Below are 20,264 nucleotides of genomic sequence, written 5' to 3'. Positions count from 1 at the left end.
CTTTCTAGCAGTGAACTCTTATACAAAAATAAGAAGTAGAATCCCTGTTGCATTTCTTCCTTGCACCAGATTTTGCCAATAGAGTCAGCTAAAAACATCAGCTTGATGCATCACAATCGATCGAAGAATATTCCCCCAATGCTTGCAACAGCTGCTACCTGATAAGTGAAGATTGGGGGACTTTTACAATCCCTCTATATTATGCTACTGAATACATAGGGATTGTAAATATGAATTAGTTACAAATGTATAACTCTAGCATTTGGTTTCTAACTAAGAACAATATGGTAACAACATGGTTCATTTATAGATCGGGCTGCTGCTGATTTTGCTTTATAAGGAAGAGTGGTTGAAATCAACAAGATTGTCAGTGGAAATGAAAAATAGGAAAACAAGATCTGGTTATGGCCATCTAATGTATCTTTCCTGAAAACAGATCATAATATTATTCACCCTTAATATGAAGGAACATCTTAGTTTATATGTTGTTTGAAATGTATCTATTTAATTTTTTGTGTGGCTAGTCCGAGGCAACCATTTTTATTAAAGGGTTGCCTTATTAAAGTGAGTAAATTAGATCACTTTCATGAACCTTCTTTCCAATGCCTGGAGTTTGCATAACCACCCCAAGGCTTTGCTGAGATAGCATTTGAAGTCCTATTCATCTTCATATCATGATTTGAGTGCCAAGTGATTCAACCTACTTCATTCTATGTTTCAAGCTTGAAAGTTTTGAAAATAGAGTTCAGAAGGTGTGTTTTTGATCTTGTGCCTGAGCTTCTTAATAATGCTTTCCCATAACCTCTCATCACTATGTGTAATGCTTATTAACTTGACACTTGGCTGGCAGTGAGAAAGCAAAAACAGACCCCCCCCCCCATTAAATGGATCCACCAATTATTTACTTATCAAGAAATTGATATTTTGGAAATAATTCTGAGTATCAGAGTAGCTTCATGCTGTGAGTGGAATCCATAGGTAGAATGTCCCTGGATCAGAGGCCATATGCTAAGCCATGATACCAGTGGCAATAAGTCACTGCCCTCTCTCTATTATGTGAGTACAAGGTTCTGGTTTACCTCAACAAATGTATAAAGATAATTGAAATACTGTCCATGAAAGCTCTGAACAACACTACTTAAAGGCTAGGTACAATAGATATAGATATATCCCATTAATTTTACGAAATGAAATAGTTCCTTCTATGCTATTCCCTGCCTTGAACTGCAAGGTAAACTGACCATTTACAACAGGAGAGAGAATTAAACGGCCTTCTAGATGCGGGTGAACTGCAACATCCAGCATGCTTACCCAACAAAGGCAATGCTGAATAATGCTGGAAATTGTGATCCAGTAACATCCAGAGGACTGAATGTTTCCAACCCTACCATATAGCAAAAGAGACTGTATACCAGGAAATTTGGGGGGCACAGTTATAACACCACCAATCCACTTGAGCTCCAGGGCAACATTAGGTGGAATCCTGATATTTGTAGCAAAGGAAGGGGTATTTGGAATTGTCAGCTGGGGATTTCTGCAAAACCCAGGATTCCATAGGATATGCCATGGCAGTTCAAGTGCAATCTTAGAGTAGTGCTAAGATGCAAAATTATAGAAGCTTGATTCTATTTTAATTGTAAAGTTCCATCCTATGGAATCCTGTGATGTGTAGTTTGCTACAGCCTTTCCTAGCCTGTGTGTTTTCCCTCATTAATAACTTTTGTCACCTTGACCACATTCTGGTGTTCCTTGGCCATAATTAGGAGCCACTTAAAGACATACGACAACACAGCAACATCTGCAGATTTCTCCATATCCATAATGGAAAGAAGTTTTGTGTGGAGGATGCAATTATGATTGCTTCACACTCATGTTCTGAGTTTTTCACTTTTTAAAGGCTAAGTTTCCTTGTATATTTACTATGTTAATGCTAAATGAAGTTGCCACCTTTTCCACACATTTGCACTTTTTAAAGCAGGTAAGGATAACCTGGTTCTCCCTATGCTAGGAATAGCTTATGCCTGTCGAATTTGATCCATACATTTGGGGAAAATTAATTTCAGTTTGTTGTTTCTTAGCTGAAGTGCATTTTTTGGTTCCTCTAATTTTAGCAATGGGACAAAAATATCTAACTCAGGCCTTATTTACACTGCCATATATTCCAGTTTCTGAATCCATATTATCTGCTTTGAACTAGTTTATATATCAATTTAGACTCCTATAATCTACTTCAAAACAGATAATCTGGATTCAGAAACTGGATTATATGTAGATCCAGCCCCAAGCAGTCAGCTTGATGTTCATATGGTAACATCTAGTTTCTGAAATGTTTTTGAGAGCTGAGGTCATTTTGAGATACTTTTGGACCAAAATAGCACAGAAATAATATGACTTCAGTCGAGTCATTATGTTTAGCCATGTATTTTGGAAAACAGAGGGATACACAGTATTTTGTATGCTTGTTAGATGCTCTATGGCCCCAAAGTTCTGCATTTCAATGGAAGTACTCTAGCATTAAACTAGGACAAATGGGCATGGAGTCCATGCCCATGCATGGTAAATGCTTATTTAATAGTTTTAAGTGTTTCTTTTATATCTGTAATATTGGTCTATCAAGCTTTCAGTGAACAAGAAAAACCCATAATGAGATGTTATGGGCTGGATGAACAACCTGTACAGTACACAGAATACACTAAGCGATCTTTAGACTCACAGAACGGACATTTTGCACATAGAGTCAACTGACTTGCCAAGATTTTCATTCTGAGATAGAAGAGAATGCTTGTGAATGCATATGAAAATAAGAACCAACAAATGTCCTTTCAGATTTTTTAAACTGCCTTATCTGATAGTAGAATTGATCAGAATTTTGCCATAGGTTGGAGTAGGGTTAAAATAAGCTTTGTTAACTTTTCTTAAATTTTTAAATATTTGTAAAACTCACCTCTTCTTTGAACATAGAACCCTAGCACTAGAACTTTGGTTCTGGTAATGGAGATGAAACCACAACTATTTGAAATACAAAGTTCTTTACTTCCGAAAATAATAATAAGCCAGTCTGAGCTTGTTCAACAGAGGTCTGTTTTTTTTTTGAAATAATAATAATGATAACACAGTAGAGTCTCAGTTATCCGAGATAATGGGGCGGGCCCAATCTCGGATAACCGAACTCCTCGGTTAATAGGGAGGCCCCGGATCTCTCTCGGCCAGTCCCTTGGAGGGACAAGACCTTTCTCCATGCATGCACCAGATTTTACAGAAATTCAGTTGTCCCCAGAGATCTTGTAATCTAAAAAGGGACATAGGATTAAGGAAGGACTGGGAATATCAACCTGGGATAATCGTGTATAAAGTAGAGTTACCCAGGAGGAGTACTTGTGTAATGCTGAAAACAAATGGAAATGCATTCCTAAAGAAAGATGGTAGAAGAAAGTATGTGCACTTAATTCCTTAGAATTTGCACATGCTAATCTATATATAGAAGCAAATCTGGATAATGATTATTGTAATATAAATAGAAGTAAAGTAAATCTCATTGTAGAATATGGGCCCATCCAGAGAGGCCTAAAATGTGGGACCTGTCTCAGTTTTACCAAAGATATCCAAACAAAGTCTCCAGTAAAAACGAATTCACGCTGAGTAAACCAGGATTTCCCTTGTTTATTCCGCATTAATTAAACATCTCATTAGATCTGGATCTTTATGACATATCTGAGTCTAATGAGGTGCTGGGCCTGTGGGGATTGACTCCCGGGACTGCTTCCATAGTCCCTAGGGTGAGTCTTCACAGCCATCCCGCTTCATTGGATTTTGAAAAGCCTTGAGGAGCGTGATGGTGCTCACTCCTCCACCCAGGTCCCGATTTACCACTTAAAACTTCCTGAAAATGGTCACTGGCCACCATGGAGCCTCTCCTCACATACTTGTGGTGGGGGAAGATGAAGCCTGACAAGAGTGGGGGGCGTGGAGGGATCTTCCTCCTCACCCCTCCCATCTTCTCAGGCATCATTGTCTCATGCCTTGAGGATGTGAGAAGCAGCTCCATGGCAGCTAGGGACCGTTTTCGGAAGGTTTTAGGGAATAAATTGGGGACTTCAAGTTGGCTTCATGCTATCTCGATTCCAATCGGGATAGCATGTAGCCACGCTGGGAGGGAAATCCTGAGAATGTGGGAGGGGATGGGGACTAGAAACAGGTTACTTTAACCTGTTTTCACACAGGCTTTAGTGATGTGTGGAAGCGCCCTACATGAGTGATTTCAGCTTGGAAATGTTTCTGTTTTGGACTACAAATCCCCATGTTCCCCATCTACCTGTCATTCTGCCTGGGGCATTTTGGGAGTTGTTGTTCCCAAAAGTAACACTTCCAAGTTCTGGCTTGCCACAGCTTGCAATTCTCTACATATACGCTTCCTGTATTCCCGTAATTCATAGAATCATAGAATAGTAGAGTTGGAAGTGACCTCATGGGCCATCCAGTCCAACCCCCTGCTAAGAAGCAGGAAATCGCATTCAAAGCACCCCCGACAGATGGCCATCCAGCCTCTGCTTAAAAGCCTCCAAAGAAGGAGCCTCCACCACGGCCCGGGGGAGAGAGTTCCACTGCCAAACAGCTCTCACAGTGAGGAAGTTCTTCCTGATGTTCAGGTGGAATCTCCTTTCCTGTAGTTTGAAGTCATTGTTCCGCATCCTAGTCTGCTGGGCAGCAGAAAACAAGCTTGCTCCCTCCTCCCTATGACTTCCCTTCACGTATTTGTACATGGCTATCATGTCTCCTCTCAGCCTTCTCTTCTGCAGGCTAAACATGCCCATCTCTTTAAGCTGCTCCTCATAGGGCTTGTTCTCCAGACCCTTAATCATTTTAGTCGCCCTCCTCTGGGACATTTAATCTCATCAAAATGGTTTTTCAAGTGAGGAGAACTTTGAAGAGATCCCAGCATACTGGGACAAAATATTGGGATATTTTGCCACAGTGAGAGACAGCTCTTCAGTAGAATTGAACTGTTTAAAATGAAGAAAGTACTTAACTTCAGAGTAATTAAAAACTCATTTTCTTAAAAAAATACATTAATGCATCTATTAATGTAACATTTTTCTGCTTGGAACATAAACTTGAAATCAAATGGATTAGTGAGCATTTTACCTTGCTGCATGATGCCAGAAATCACAGTAAGGTAAACTTCAGGGTCTTCATCAGTGGTAACCAGCGGATTGGTTGTGTCTATATTCAGTCCCTGATAGATATTGGCTGAATTTTCAATTCCACAAAGAAAAATCACCACTTTTTCAGGAGGCTGAAGAACCTGATCTAGAAAATACCTTTTCATTAGATTCAAGCAATTTAGAAGCTCACTTGATATAATCAAGAGTTTACATCCAAAAGAGCACAGCGATTGGAATTCCAGGTCATACAGGGACATGGTGTTGAGGTTGTAAAGCATGATTCTGTCTTCTAATACAATGTGTTTGAAAATTGATTTTAAATATAAGGCCCATTCTTCTGCATCTTCATCATAGATAACAAGAATGCCATGTGTGTTTTCTGAAAGAAAGAAAAAAGATTAAATAGCCATATTTGTAGACAACAACTTCAGAAGATAATTAAGGATGGGTTCTCTTGTGTTTAATTTTCCATCAATTCCTTCCATGAAATATGCATGTAAACTGTTTGGATAGGGTCAGATTGAGTGATCCCTAGAAAATACTGTCTGTCATACTGAAGATATGTCAAATTGTTTTTTCTTGGAAGGGTCCATTCCTGGACTGTATTAAGTGCAATGTATGATATACATGCAATTGGCAGTTCCAAATTGGCAGTTCCCAGTTTCATAGTTACCTTTCTTGAGTCTGAATTATTCCCACAGATGCAGATTTTGACATGTAATGTGAGAATGCAGCTCCCAAAGCAAAAATCTTATTGTATAAGGAGAAATTTCTATCAAGTTCTATCCAAAACCTGGAAGTCGCTAAGTCCAAATGATGAGTTACTTGCAATTAATTCCATTTTGCATTAATGAAGTCCCAGTAAGTTATATTACCATTGCAATTCCAATCCCTTTGCAGTATAATTAACTCAATCAGTTAGTTTTACAATTATAGCGTTTGCTTCAGTGTTTGCTGTGTTTTCTTCCATGGGTTCATGCAACATATTCAAGAATTCTTATGTGTAACTAAAGTAACTAAAAAGGAATCATTTTAGCTACTATTGAACCATAAGAAAATAAAGCTACTGTAGTTAAAATGTAGCTATAACAGTATAATGGAAGGAGTGGTTGGAATTGTAACAGTAATTCATCATGCATAAAAAGTATTTTAACAGCCTTTGATCCTAACCAAGGAATTCCCCTTACCTTTCATTTTAAATATTATTCCTCAAAACTTTTCATTATTCAGCAGTTCAAATCCAGGGAGCGGGGGTGAGCTCCCACTGTTAACCCCAGCTTCTGCCAAGCTAACAGTTCAAAAACATGCAAATATGAGTAGATCAATAAGTACCACTCTGGCAGGAAGGTAACAGCACTCCATGCAATCGTGCCGGCCACATGACCTTGGAGGTGTCTATGGACAATGCTGGCTCTTCAGCTTAGAAATGGAAATGAGCACCAACCCCCAGAGTCAGATATGACTAGACTTAATGTGAGGAGAAAACCTTTACCTTACCATACTCTTGTATGGACTAATAAAACTAAAGAGAGGTCATGAGTACATGGAGTGGTTATGGAACAGTAAAGGAAGAAGACATTTGCCTCAATATTGAATGCCTAGCCTAAACAAGGCTGTAGAACTTGGTGTTCTATTGAAAGAGGGCATCTACACAGGCAAAGCAACCCAGATTCAGTTATGATCTACTGCTACCTGTCCCCACTTGTGCCCAGCGTAGACTAACCGAAACAGATCAGTCATCTGCTTCATGATGTTTCAACAGCAGTAAGTTTCAGTGAGATTTTCATAATAAATGGAGAATAAGAGTTCTAACAATGTATTGAAGGATTAACTTGGGATCCCTTCCTTAGGCTGTGTATATCTTGAGATGTGTTGCACTTATTTCTATAGCTGTGCTTTACATATAGAAACGTTGAAAGGGTTGCATTAAATTATAGCAGGCAGGTTGAACATTTTATTTCATTTCAGCTTGGCTTCCTTGTGTGGAGGTAAAAATGAAATGACACATGAAGCATAAACGTACCTGTGACACAGCTATGGTAGAGAATAAGATCCTATTAGCCACACTAGGTCTATTGATCCTTGACAATGTGTTGCAAAGGCACAATGTGACACAACAATGAATACAGGTAGTCCAATTGCTCCAGGCTTATTTCTGCAGGAAGCATAATAGGAATATGTTCCAACAGCAATTGTCACATGGCACCGCAGCTGGAGACAGGAAAGAAAAGCAGCCCAGAGCCTTGGTTTCTTAAAGTTTTAATGCCATGAATGTAAGGCATCCTTCTATGAGCTATAATGTATTTTTGTTGGAGGGTGGCATGGACAACTGCTGGGTTCTGAGTAGCTGTTTCAGATTCATACCACATGGATACAATGCAGCTGAGTTCAATTTGATGAATTTAATTCTGCTTTAGTTTCTCAGTTCTGGGTCTATCCCAGCAGAACAAACTATGATCAGAATGACCTTATTTCAGCTTATTAAGACTAACATTAGCTTATTAAGACTAACACCCTAATGGTGCAGCGGGTTAAACCGCTGAGCTACTGAACTTGCTCACTGAAAGATCGGCAGTTCGAATCTGGGGAGCGGGGTGAGCTCCCACTGTTAACCCCAGCTTCTGCCAACCTAGCAGTTCAAAAACATGCAAATGTGAGTAGATCAATAGGTACCGCTCTGGCAGGAAGGTAACAGCGCTCCATGCAGTCATGCTGGCCACATGACCTAGGAGGTGTCTATTGACAACATTGGCTGTACAGCTTAGACATGGAGATGAGCACCAACCCCCAGAGTTGGACCCAACTAGACTTAATGTCAGGGGAAACCTTTACCTTTGCCTACCCTGTTTCCCTGAAAATAAGACAGTGCCTTATATTAATTTTTGCTCCCAAAGATGCACTGGGTCTTATTTTCAGGGGATGTCTTATTTTTCCACAAAGAAGAATTCATATTTATGGTTGAATTGTTTAAAAATGAAAATGTATTATCTACTGTACAGTAGTTGTCATCACAGACCAGCATAACCAAACTGTGAATCCTTTCAAGAATTTCTATATTATATTTAATTGCTATACTGTTTTTAAATTATTGTTTTAAATTTCTGTTTGTATGTAAATTTATATTGTTGTTGGGCTTGTCCCTGTGTAAGCTGCCCTGAGTCCCTTCTGGGAGATGGAGATGGGATACAAGAATAAAGTTATTATATTATTATTATCATTATCATTATTATTATTTCTTGTTACTACCTTTCTTTCTATGTACAATCTATGGTATGCACATTTACCAATCCTGTATGCTTCCAGACAAAAACTTTACTAGGTCTTACTTTCGGGGGAGGCCTTATATTTATCAATTCAGCAAAACTTCTACTAGGTCTTATTTTTGGAGGATGTCTTATTTTCAGGGAAACAGGGCAGGTACATCTACACTGTAGAATGTATTGTTATCATTATATTATTATTTTATTATATTTACATCCCACCTTTATCTCTTGACTGAAATGCAAATTAATTTGGTGAGACAACAGTATTTTTGACAAAGAAGAGTAAAGGAGTCTCTTTATCTGTAGCTTTTAAAACAGAATTGGATGACCATCTGTTAGACATGCTTTGATTGTGTGTTCCTTCATGGCAGGGGGTTGAATTGGAAGGCTTTTGGGGTCTCTTCCGACTCTATGATTCCACAGATAAAGTCCCATAAGCAGGGGCTTTGAAGATGTTCCTCAACAGCTGGGAAGCAGACTGAGTGCGCCTATAGTTTTCTTCACTGTGAGGAAGTGTATTGCATATAAATTTAGAAACAATTAGAAGTATTTATGCATACATATAACTAAATCATATGAATTTTGTGTGCAAACCTAGGTTTTTTTTCTTTTTTGAGTTCATTTTTAAATGCCAAAGGTTAACTTTAACCTGAATTCTCCAGTATTTCAGTACATAAGAGTGACACTGGAATCCCAGACTCTAAAAAAAATTAATTAGCTTTCCACCATTAATTTTTCTTCTGTTTTATATCAAGGAATAAATGGGGAAAGTTTTGTCAATTTCATTATTTCAACTAATCTTTTGGTATGCTCTATCTATAATATTTTCTTAATTCTATCAGATTTAAACAAGTTACTACATGTAGGGACAATAGAGAGTAATAGATGCATATCTGGAAAATGGTATTGGGTCCTCTTTTCCATCTTTCTCAATTAACACAAATATAAAGGAAATAAGCCACCATAATTTCAGCAGATGGCACATTATATTTCTTTACATTATACTTAATATTTCTGGAAAGGTGTGTGGCCAGATTGGTTCATAGTTCCATACATTGTTGAGAAAGTTCAACCGTGCAGGAATTTTGGGAATTGTTTGCTGATTCTTATAAGAGTGCCTTCTTATTAGACTACATGTAACTTCTAAAGTGATGCTTCTCCATCATTTGAGCTTAGTGGCTCTGGATGTTTACATAACGACTTCTATTCTTCTGTAAGCAAGCATGTTGAATAGGAGTTGATTGATAAAATTTGGGAGACTATAATTATATATACACTTGCTAAGTGCAGCAAGCCAGAAATTTAAAGAAAGATATTATGGCACACTGATTTCCATTTTGTTTACTATGTGGAAACCCTTTAAACATCTCAACAAATTGCAAGCAAATGTGATGAGCAGATGCCAATATATTTTTTTGACTATTAAGCATATAGTTACATACACATGGGACTAAATCCTGTTATTAGTCCTGATTAGAAAAGACCCATTTAATCAGGGGGATTTACCAAAATGTTGACAATAATTAAACATTTGACTGAATTGGTCTACTCTAACTGGGAATAACCAATTATTATTATTATTAAGGTAAAGGTAAAGGTTTTCCCCTGACATTAAGTCTAGTCGTGTTCAACTCTGGGGGTTGGTGCTCATTTCCATTTCTAAGCCGAAGAGCCGGCATCGCCCATAGACACCTCAAAGGTCACGTGGCTGGCATGATTGTATGGAGTGCCACTACCTTCCTGACAGACTGGTACCTATTCATCTACTTACAATTGCATGTTTTCGAACCCTGCTCCCCAGATTTAAACTGCCGACCTTTCAGTTAGCAAGTTTCTGCAGCTCAGTGGCTTAACCTGCTTTGCCACTGGGGGAGCAGATTTATCTCCCCAAAGGGGACTCACAAAACCAGGAGGCTTTTCATGCTGCAATTTCCGAGTTCTGCAGCGTTTTTGCAGGATTTTTAAAAATGTGTGTGTGTGTGGGGGGGAAATGACACCAACTAGCTGGTTGACACCAAAAACAAGACAACATGGTTGGGAGTAAGTTCATTCTGTCTGACAAAACTGCCACAAAGGGGTCAGCATATTTCACCCCACATTGCTGTTTCACAGAAGTGGGTTATTCTGATCATGCTTCCACAAATATTGGTAGCACCATGGCCTAGCCATTACACTCAGTTCAAGGTCCAAAGATGTTCTGGCAACTGTTGCTTACAGAACTACTAGACAACATTTTAAGTATGAAGCTTAAAAGAGGACAGGAGAAGGCATATTTCTTTTTCCCAGTGCTAGCAGAATTCATAATATTTTTATTTATGTGTAAAACTGGAGGATTAAAAATGTATTTATTGCTTCCTACTCAGATCAAAGACATATATGATATATGGTTTAATTTAACGTACAATACAGCAAACGTATTTCAGTTTGCTTTATTGCTGTTTGATTTTGAAGCAGGAAAGGATTGAGACTGTAATTGTTTATAATGCTGTTTGGAGAAATGTTTATCGATCTAAAAGGGAGGATCAGTGCTATTAAATTATGCAAAATGGAGACTGAGTTTCAGGTAGGATATTATGTGGGCTTGTTTGACATTATGCTCAATTCTGGTTTGCCTTCTACCATTTTACTGATGAGATTAAGTTGTGGTGCTTGAGAGCCATGGACTATATTTAGTATAATGCATCAAAGGGAAGAACTACAAATATTCTACTTTTAGATTTTTCAAAACTTGGCAGTCATATTTCATGGACACCAACAGCTATAAATCTAGGTCACAGAGATAAAAAGAAGGCTGGAGTCATGCAAACCTCAACTTCTAGAACTAAATTAAATGTCACCACTGACTACAAGTGTCAGTGAATGCAGACAGAGTATAAATCTCTTCCCTACATTTTTATTTTAGTTTAGGTCGTTTGAGGATTTTATCAATAAAATTTAACAAATGTATTAAATTAAAATGGGTGCATGTGTAACAGACTTCTGATTGTCAATCAGTAGATTTGACAGTAAGTCAGATCAAGAAATTATACTTAGTTACATATTCATACCTATGTCATTTTAACAGATGTATCAACGCACCTTTTCTTGTTAAGGATGAGACAGTTGTATTTTTTTATTTATCTGCTGTCAAGTATGTACTACTTCCCCCGTATTCTTTGTGATATGTTCCCAGACTTTATGTAGATATGCAACACTATGGATAATAGCGAATCCTATTGGAAAGAAAGGCGTTCCAGCCCAAGAACAGAGTCATGGTGGAGAGTGTAGAGAGGACATATTTTTTGGATGTGGATCAGTGAAACCATGGACATTGGTTCTGTAGATATGAGGGTTGTACTGTATTTCATTTCTATTTAAATGTTAAGGTGTTTTTTTAAAATTACACTTCTAAGTATAGATTAAAATAAAAACACAGGAAACGGATTGGTGTCTCTTTGGTCCTCTTTGTTAGTGATGTATTTCTTCCTTGGGGCATATGTAATGTAGAGGGAGGTCTGACATTAGAGCTTTGTGGATTTTGTCAAAGGTTTTATGTGTATCTGCATACAAACCTCTATAAGGTAATCTGCTGTCTCAATGAAATATAACTACTGCATTTCAGCTATAAATGAAAGTTAAGGAGAATTTTGAACCATTAAAACTTAATAGAAGCCATTACACTTTAACAAAATTAAGCTTCGCTTCACCTATTTGTACTCGTAAGCCCAGTAGACTAAAATGTATTATTAGTCCTACTGTGAGGAACAAGAGGCAATTCTAGGCTGTCATCCAGAGCTGAATTGGAGCTTTCTGACATGGCAAGCCATTCTCTAAGTTACTGTGTGCAGCCACCCATAAAGGCATAATATAACAGAACCACCAAATGTGGCACATAACCATTGCTCAGAAAGAAGTATTGATTGTGTGGCTTTGAGAAAATACAAGAACATTTTCTTTTGTGATATATGTAGAGAAGATAAGAACTGCAAGTAGGAACAAGAGATGAATGATCTTGCCTCACTAAAGGTTTAGAGCAAGAGAAAAAATGCAGACAAAACATTCAGAAACTATTTGAATCTGTTTTCTCTGAACAAGCCATTATAACTGTTTTCTGCGGACCTTAAGATTTCTTGTTAATCTGATTTACCAGATTTCATTTTAAATTAAATGAGATACAGGTAAGTCTTACATGAACTACTCTCCAAGTAAGCCCTGGCCAGTATAGACAATGGTGAAGGATGATGGTATTATTATTATTATTATTATTATTATTATTATTATTATTATTATTATTATTATTATTATTATTATTTTATTATGTCACAGCAAACAAGATAGATATGCTGGATTTGGTATCATAAAATCACAAGTCGAACACTTCCCAAGTGTCTAGGACTGTGTGATGTATTTTCAGATTATTTATTTATTTATTTATTTACTGTATTTGTACCTCATCCTTCTCACCCCAAGGGGGATTCAATGCAGCCTTACAATAAGCAACAATTCAATGCCTTAGCAAACAAACAATAATAAAAATAAACATATACATTAAAAGCATAAAGACTACAAAGGCAATATAAACATTAAAACTAATTACAGTAGAGTCTCACTTATCCAAGCTAAACGGGCTGGCAGAACCTTGGATAAGTGAATATCTTGGATAATAAGGAGGGATTAAGGAAAAGCCTATTAAACATCAAATTAGGTTATGATTTTACAAATTAAGCACCAAAACATCATGTTACACAACAAATTTGACAGAAAAAGTAGTTCAATACGCAGTAATGTTATGTTGTAATTACTGTATTTACAAATTTAGCAACAAAATATCACGATATATTGAAAACATTGACTACAAAAATGCATTGGATAATCCAGAACCTTGGATAAGCAAGTCTTGGATAAGTGAGACTCTACTGTATTAAAAACCACATAATCCGTAATCATAGTCAGAGCCATTCCAGTCATGATTGCACATATTCCCTATATGTTATGGTAGATGGGTGTCTAAATACATCTAGACTTTAGTCTGAAGTTTAAAGGTGCTATCTAGATTGATGAACTAGTTTGGGAATATGGTTCATCACCTTGGAGAACTCCCTAAAAAATCAGACTAAAATTCCAAGAAGATTCACTGATGTGGGAGAACCAGAGCTAAAGAGAGATGGAGACATCATATCCCTCCCTTCTTCTTCCAACATTCTCTCTTTCTCTTTCTCTCTCTCTCTCCACTGAATATGATTAAACACCCTTGAGAACTACTTTAACATTCAGACTCAAATCCAGAGAAGATTTACTGACATGGAAGAACAAGAACCAAAGATGGATGAGAGACGCCCTATCTTTCTCCTGCTCTCTTTCCATTCTATGTCTCTGTCTTTCTGATACAACGCTCCCACCCAGCTGACTGCCTTGGGGAGTAGCAGACTGTTCTTGCCAGGGGTCTGCACTGATCTCTTGCCAATTGGTCTTGAAATTAAATTGAGGGTCACGGATGGTCCACCCTTAGTCTATATGCTCATTTGCTGATAACTTTGTAAGATCAAAGCAAGGATTTCCCAACATAAGAACACAGCGGTATTGCTTGACTCTGAAAAAATGAGCTCACTGTTGATTACTGATAGTGCTCTGAAGTTTTATGAGCAGACTTTTATCATCTCCATTTCCATTAGTGGCACGTTTCTTTAAAGCTGGATGGCTTAGACCAATCATTTCCCATCATTTGAGAACACTGCTAAAGTGCTTTGTACTATTCCACTCATACACTAAATTCATTTTGTGTTGGCTACATGAATTTGCCATCTAACAGGCTACCAACTCAGACAAGCTAGAAGCTTTCTACATAATTTTATATTCTGGACTTCAGAAAACAAATACCTTAATTAGGATTCCATTTGCATCCTATATTCCTGGGGTGGTAGCATATATTTCCTGGTCATCAAATTATTTTATATCCACAGGGTATGCCAGATTTTTTTTGGGGGGGGGGCAACACCTGAGACTCAAAGTAGCTGAGAATTAAGGCAATTAAATAAAAATAAAATACAGCTTAAATACAATCATAATAGACAAAAGCAGCTTTAAAAAGTCTAAACTCCGACATCACTGACTTAGTTATGAATATGTAACTAAGTATCATTTTCTGATCTGACTCACTGCCACAGCTACTGATTGGTAATCAGAAACAAGATCCCAATTTCAGGGCCCTTCTACACAGCAGAAAATGTGCAGGGAACCAGCATTTAGTTACATATGTATAACTAAGTCTGTTTAAGAGATGGGTTAATTTTGCCCTCATTCATTGGGAGGAGGAGACTGGAAACATCATCCTGGTGTACCTTGATTGCCAAACACACCTCAGGAGCCACTCCCTAGATTTTAAAGTGGGATTCATTCACCCCCCCCCCCCCATTGTAATATCTTCCAAGTAATGTCTTTACAAGTTAAGTATACCTTATGCTTGGGACAAGGCATGGTTTGGATTTTGGATTCTTTTAGACTTGAGAATCCCTGTATTTGCATATACAGGCGGTCCCCAAGTTATGAACAAGATATGTTCTGTAGGTTTGTTATTAAGTTGAATTTGTAAGTCAAAACAGGTAAATTTTCTAAATGTAACTACACACACACACACACACACACACACACACACACACACACACACACACAAGCTTTGCATAGTATAGGGAAGGGGTAACCCCCTATGGTGTTTGTTTTGCTGTCTGTGCCCTTGTTCAGAAGATTTTGGCTCATTTTCTGTTCCTATGATACAGTAGAGTCTCACTTATCCAACGTTCTGGATTATCCAACGCATTTTTGTAGTCAATGTTTTCAATACATTGTGATATTTTGGTGCTAAATTAGTAAATAAAGTAATTACTACATAGCATTACTGTGCATTGAACTACTTTTTCTGTCAAATTTGTTGTATAACATGATGTTTTGGTGCTTAATTTGTAAAATCATAACCTAATTTGATGTTTAATAGGCTTTTCCTTAATCTCTCCTTATTATCCAACATATTTGCTTATCCAACATTCTGCCGGCCCGTTTATGTTGGATAAGTGAGACTCTACTGTAATTGGATTTTGAAAAAAATTGGCTTATTGTGGAAACAACGACTGGCGAGAAAGCTTCAGTGGAGACACCTTTGCCCCATGATAAACCTTCCAGGAATGAATTTCCCTTCTTAGGGGCAGATTTCTCCCACTTCCTGTTGTCTCACCCTCGTTCTTAACTACGAGTCATTTGTAAGTCAGGTGTTTGTAACACGGGGTCTGCCTGTATGTACAAAATGAGGTATCTTGGTGATGGGATCCACATCAAAACATGGAATTGCCTTATAATTCATATATGTCCTATGCACATAGCCAGAAAGCAATTTCAACAAGTTTGTGTACATTGAACCATAAACATTCAAAGTTGCCACTATCTCAAACTTCTATGGGTTTTGGAGGATTTCAGAATTCAAAATCTTGGGTGCTCAATCTATACTTGTAAAGTGTTACTTTCAAAGTTCATTGGAATTTGTACAATTTTTATATGACATCTAACAACCAGCTTTAAAAGTGCAAAGACTTGCTTTCCTTATGCTGCATAATTTTGAAAGTGCATCTGATACTGATTTCTGTAATCCTTAGTTACTGGCCAATAACATCACCGTGGCCTTGTTGAGAACAGACAACACATGTTTATGATAGTAGTTTCTCCAAAGTCCTGAAACTATTATGGCACATGCATATCCACTAATATTTCATAGATGAAAACTAGGACACTGATGAAAACTGGACCAAGCAATATCAGAATGCAGTCAAATTAAGGAAGAACACATATGCTAAGGGAAGGCTACAGGAGTTAAAGAATTCCTTAACTTTAATCTTTGGAGGCAAGATTTGGTTTCTAGGATACTGCCATCTTGGTTAACTTGAGTTTCACCCTAGAAGAGCCACCATTATATCTGCATTATTCATGTCTACTCTGCTGTACTTTCCTTAATTGCATCATATCCAAAAGTAATTTAAAGACTTGCATAGATTTCTTCTTCTAACTTGTCCTTCTTATTTTTGCCCGCTTTCTCTCTGAAATGTCTTCCTTCCATGTATTTCAAATAAGGCTTAAGTTAATCTGAATCATTATAATATTCATTTATCTTTAGGCGTTAGTTATACACTATGACCTTTTAATAGGTAGAAAACTTATCGTAATACAAGTAAATGCAGGGTCTATATCCATTGCAAGTTTCTTTTTGTTAAAAAAAAACCTTTAAAAGGTGCTGAATTGATAGTATCATTTTCCTCCTTCGGTTAATTTACTTTTAGAAGATCAAACAGCATTAAAAGGCAGGCATTTCTTGGTTTGATTTTCCACATATACAAAATGTTTTCCATTAGATTTGTACAAGAATATTAATTAAAAATACAAGCTCTACTGGGTTCACTTCCCAGAGGGAAGTTAAACTGAATTTTAGACCACTATTTGCAGCCCTCATCTAAGCCAGCATTGACATGTAAAAACTTCTGTACCTTTCATGGTTATGTAGAGGAAAGAATTTCAGCAGACTGTGCTTATTTGAAATCCCTGCTTCACATAACTATTAAATATTAGGAGTCTAGCCTTGTATCTACCTAGCAGTCTGAGCACAACCTGAAAGCCGATCCTTACTCAATGCCATAACCTCAGAGTTCAAAGACCTGGGACTTTTCATTGGGGAAATGATGCATCTCTTCTTTTCCTGAGCTTAACTATCGTTCGCTCAGCACCTGTGAGTTCTTTATGTGTCTTCAACATTTGAGTGAAGACAATCTTACCCCAGGCAAGATTTACTGAATTATCTGACACCCAGTCCCATCATACTATAAAGTTGAGCTGGAGGATCTAAAGATTTCTATAGCAGTATCATTTTGAGAAATTTGCTAGGTCCTCAAGAAGAAGTCTATGGTAACTTCTAGGAGAAGCCTACCATAAAGTTGAGCTGCAAAACCTCTAGAGATACTCTAGGACTGTTCTATGTCCTCCAACAAAACTCTACATTAGGCTTATGGTTGCCTTCAAAGGGTTGTTGAATCAACTGACAAAGAATACAGAGGGTCAATTATATATATATATTTCTCATAGTGGTTGGTGCTTTTTAGTTTTTATTCAGATGTTAGTGAATGACAACTCCCATCACTTTTGATTGTCCACCAGGCTGGAGATAATGATAATTGCAATCCAAAAGCACTTATGGCTCTAAAGTTGGGGAAAGGCTAAGGGACACTTTTAAAGTCAGACATCATATCTATAAGACTTGTATCAAATTTCAAACCTTACTTTCCTGACTAAACAGAACAAACTGCAGCCTCCCAGATGTTACTGTGTCACAACTTCCATCAGCTCCAATCATAATGTCTAATGATAAGGAATACATGGGTTGAAGTCTAGCATCTGGAGGGCTATGTAAAAGGACATGGTGGGTCAAATTCGACCCATGAGCTTTGATGATGCATGTGCCATAGAACAATCAGAGTATCTAGCAATTTTCCAAGTTTTCCCACAGGGGACGGGGACATGAAACCAAAGAGATGGGTCATATGTTAGTGAACAGTGTAAATTATTTTTTATAATCCGGCATGTAACCCAGGCCCATAGCCCTTTGGGCTCTGGTCCCCATCTGTCTTAGCCCTCCTTTCATCACGTGGATGCAGTGGCTGATCGCGTCCCCAAGCTGAGAGGAAGGCTGAGGCAGAGACATGCTGCTCCAGAGTGCTCTCCAGAGTGTGTTTGGCAGTGTGTGTCTCTTCCTCCTCTCAATGTGGGGAAAGTGGGCTGCTGAGAGGAAAGCCAGGAGAGAAACATGTCACTGCTAAGAGTTCTCGGCAGAAGCATGTGTCTCTTCCTCCTCTCTGCCTGGGGAATGTGGGCCATCTTCCTCGGGCTGAGAGTTGGGAGAGAAGAGAAACATGCCATTGCTGAGAGTTCTCAACAGCTGTGTGTGTCTCTTCCTCCCTTTGCCTGAGAAAGGTGAGCCACCTTCTCCAGGATGAGAGGAGAAGGTGGCTCGCCTTTTCCAGGCCAAGGGGAGGCCGTGGGAGAAACACGCTGCTGCTGAGAGCTCTCCAGAGAGCTCTACACAACGGCATCTCTCCTCCTCTTAATCTGGGGGCGCGGCAGGCTACCGAGTCCTCAGGCTGAGAGGAGGACCCTTCTTCCAGGTGCCAACTGCCCTCCTCTCTTCCTCAACCCCCCCCCCCCCGTGTCGATCCCCCATACCAAATGCCCGTGCCAACTGCCCTCGTCCACCTCTGCCCCCTCCCAGGCTGGCCCACCCTGGCCCACAATGTGGCCCTCACCCAAAAAAGTTTGCCATGCCTGATATAGCCCAATGATATCTTTCTGTATATCTACTTCAGTTGTTGTTTTTAACCCTAACATAACTGAGCATTCCACCATATTTCAGATAAGTAATGTGCTTGTTGTGGTTCACTAAGTGTTTGTGGTTCCTAAGTACAATTGCATACTGAAAGACCATTAAGGTACGTATATTTGTGGGAGTATAAGGAGGAACATAATGCTCTGAAAATTCAGTGCAGGGCCTGTTAGTTGAAGGTAGAGTTGTTCAATCACAAATTTAGACGTTTACTGAATAGAAGGAATCAGCAATTGGTAATTTTGAAGGCATCTAGATATTGAATTCTGGGCTTCAGGATTCAAGCCAGGTCATTTCTTTTCTCTATATTGATATAGAAAATTTTTTGACAGGCTGTAATAGCAACGAAGAGAGAATACAAATTTCCAGAGTTAAATCAGCTTACACTCTGATCGGTCACACTGGATGTGAAGGATTTTTTAACTAGAGAGGTCAGTGCTTATTCCCTCTCTCAATGTATGGGTTCTACTTGACCCAGGAAAGATAACTGGAAGTGCTGATTCTGAATTGGGCTCTATTTGTTTCAGGTAAGAAACCCTCATTTTTTTCTCATATTGACCAGAATCAGCTTCTTAACATAAATGTTTAGCATGGTCAGTATTTCATTTGGACAATGATATTCAGCATTCTGTAAATGCTTTTCATGGACTTTACCCACATCTTATATGCATAAATGCTGAGTGTGTTGTTCTTGAAACATTACAGCCTAATGTATTATCCAACAACGTACTTCTAACTCTGCTTCTTTTGCTTGGGTGATTTTGTTGCCATAGAGGTGCAGAAATGGAAAAGTTAAAAAAAAGAAAAAAAAGAACGTGTTTTAAAAACCTAAATGTGTCACAAAGAATGAACAAAAACCGAATATTGTATGTATTTCTCCAAACTATGCTGAATGAACACTTAGGCAAAAGGATATTACTTGCAAATGGAGACATTTAAAAAAAATTCTGCTGAGAATATTTTGCCCACACTTCAGTTATTCCATCTGAGGAATTCAAGTAAAAATCATATTTCTTTCTTCTAAAACTGGTTGATCTTGATCTGGAACTGATTGAAAACCATCAGGGATGAGATTAGAGAACCTTGAACACAGAAAACAAGTATGGTATCTTGAACAAAGGTTTGTCATTAAACACTATGGTCCAGAACCAAAACATAAAAACCTTGCTCAGTTTTGGCCTGAATTTGCATTGCCATATAATCCAGTTTCAGAATGCAGATTAACTAGTTGGAACTGGATTATATGAGTCTACACTGCCGTATAATCCAGCTCAATGCAGTTAATCTGCATTCAGAAACTGGATTAAATGACAGTGTAGATGGGGCCTTGGGTAGTTCTAATTATTATTTCTAACAAAAAAATAACTGGTTCAGTGTTCTTTGTATTGTAAAATGAAATATAATGAAATCTGCAGCCAGAGAATAATTGGAGCTCTGACCCCTACAGATGGTATT

At 38.1% G+C, this 20,264-nt stretch overlaps 1 protein-coding gene across 2 annotated transcripts in view; it reads right to left on the bottom strand.

Annotated features, from left to right (window-relative positions):
* The window catches only part of bank1 (B cell scaffold protein with ankyrin repeats 1), a 188,610-nt gene that overhangs the window by 157,816 nt on the left and 10,530 nt on the right, over nt 1-20,264 (bottom strand). For both annotated transcript variants that reach the window (XM_008118265.3, XM_008118264.3), the window contains exon 2: nt 5,143-5,541. In XM_008118265.3, coding sequence (XP_008116472.1) covers nt 5,143-5,541 — 399 coding nt within the window. The remainder of the gene's footprint in view (nt 1-5,142; nt 5,542-20,264) is intronic.

The sequence above is a fragment of the Anolis carolinensis genome, chromosome 5 (genome assembly GCF_035594765.1).
Source record: "Anolis carolinensis isolate JA03-04 chromosome 5, rAnoCar3.1.pri, whole genome shotgun sequence".
Taxonomy (NCBI): Eukaryota; Metazoa; Chordata; class Lepidosauria; order Squamata; family Dactyloidae; genus Anolis; species Anolis carolinensis.
The sequence above is the reverse complement of the archived record's forward strand: the minus strand, read 5'-3'. Positions and strand labels throughout refer to the sequence as shown.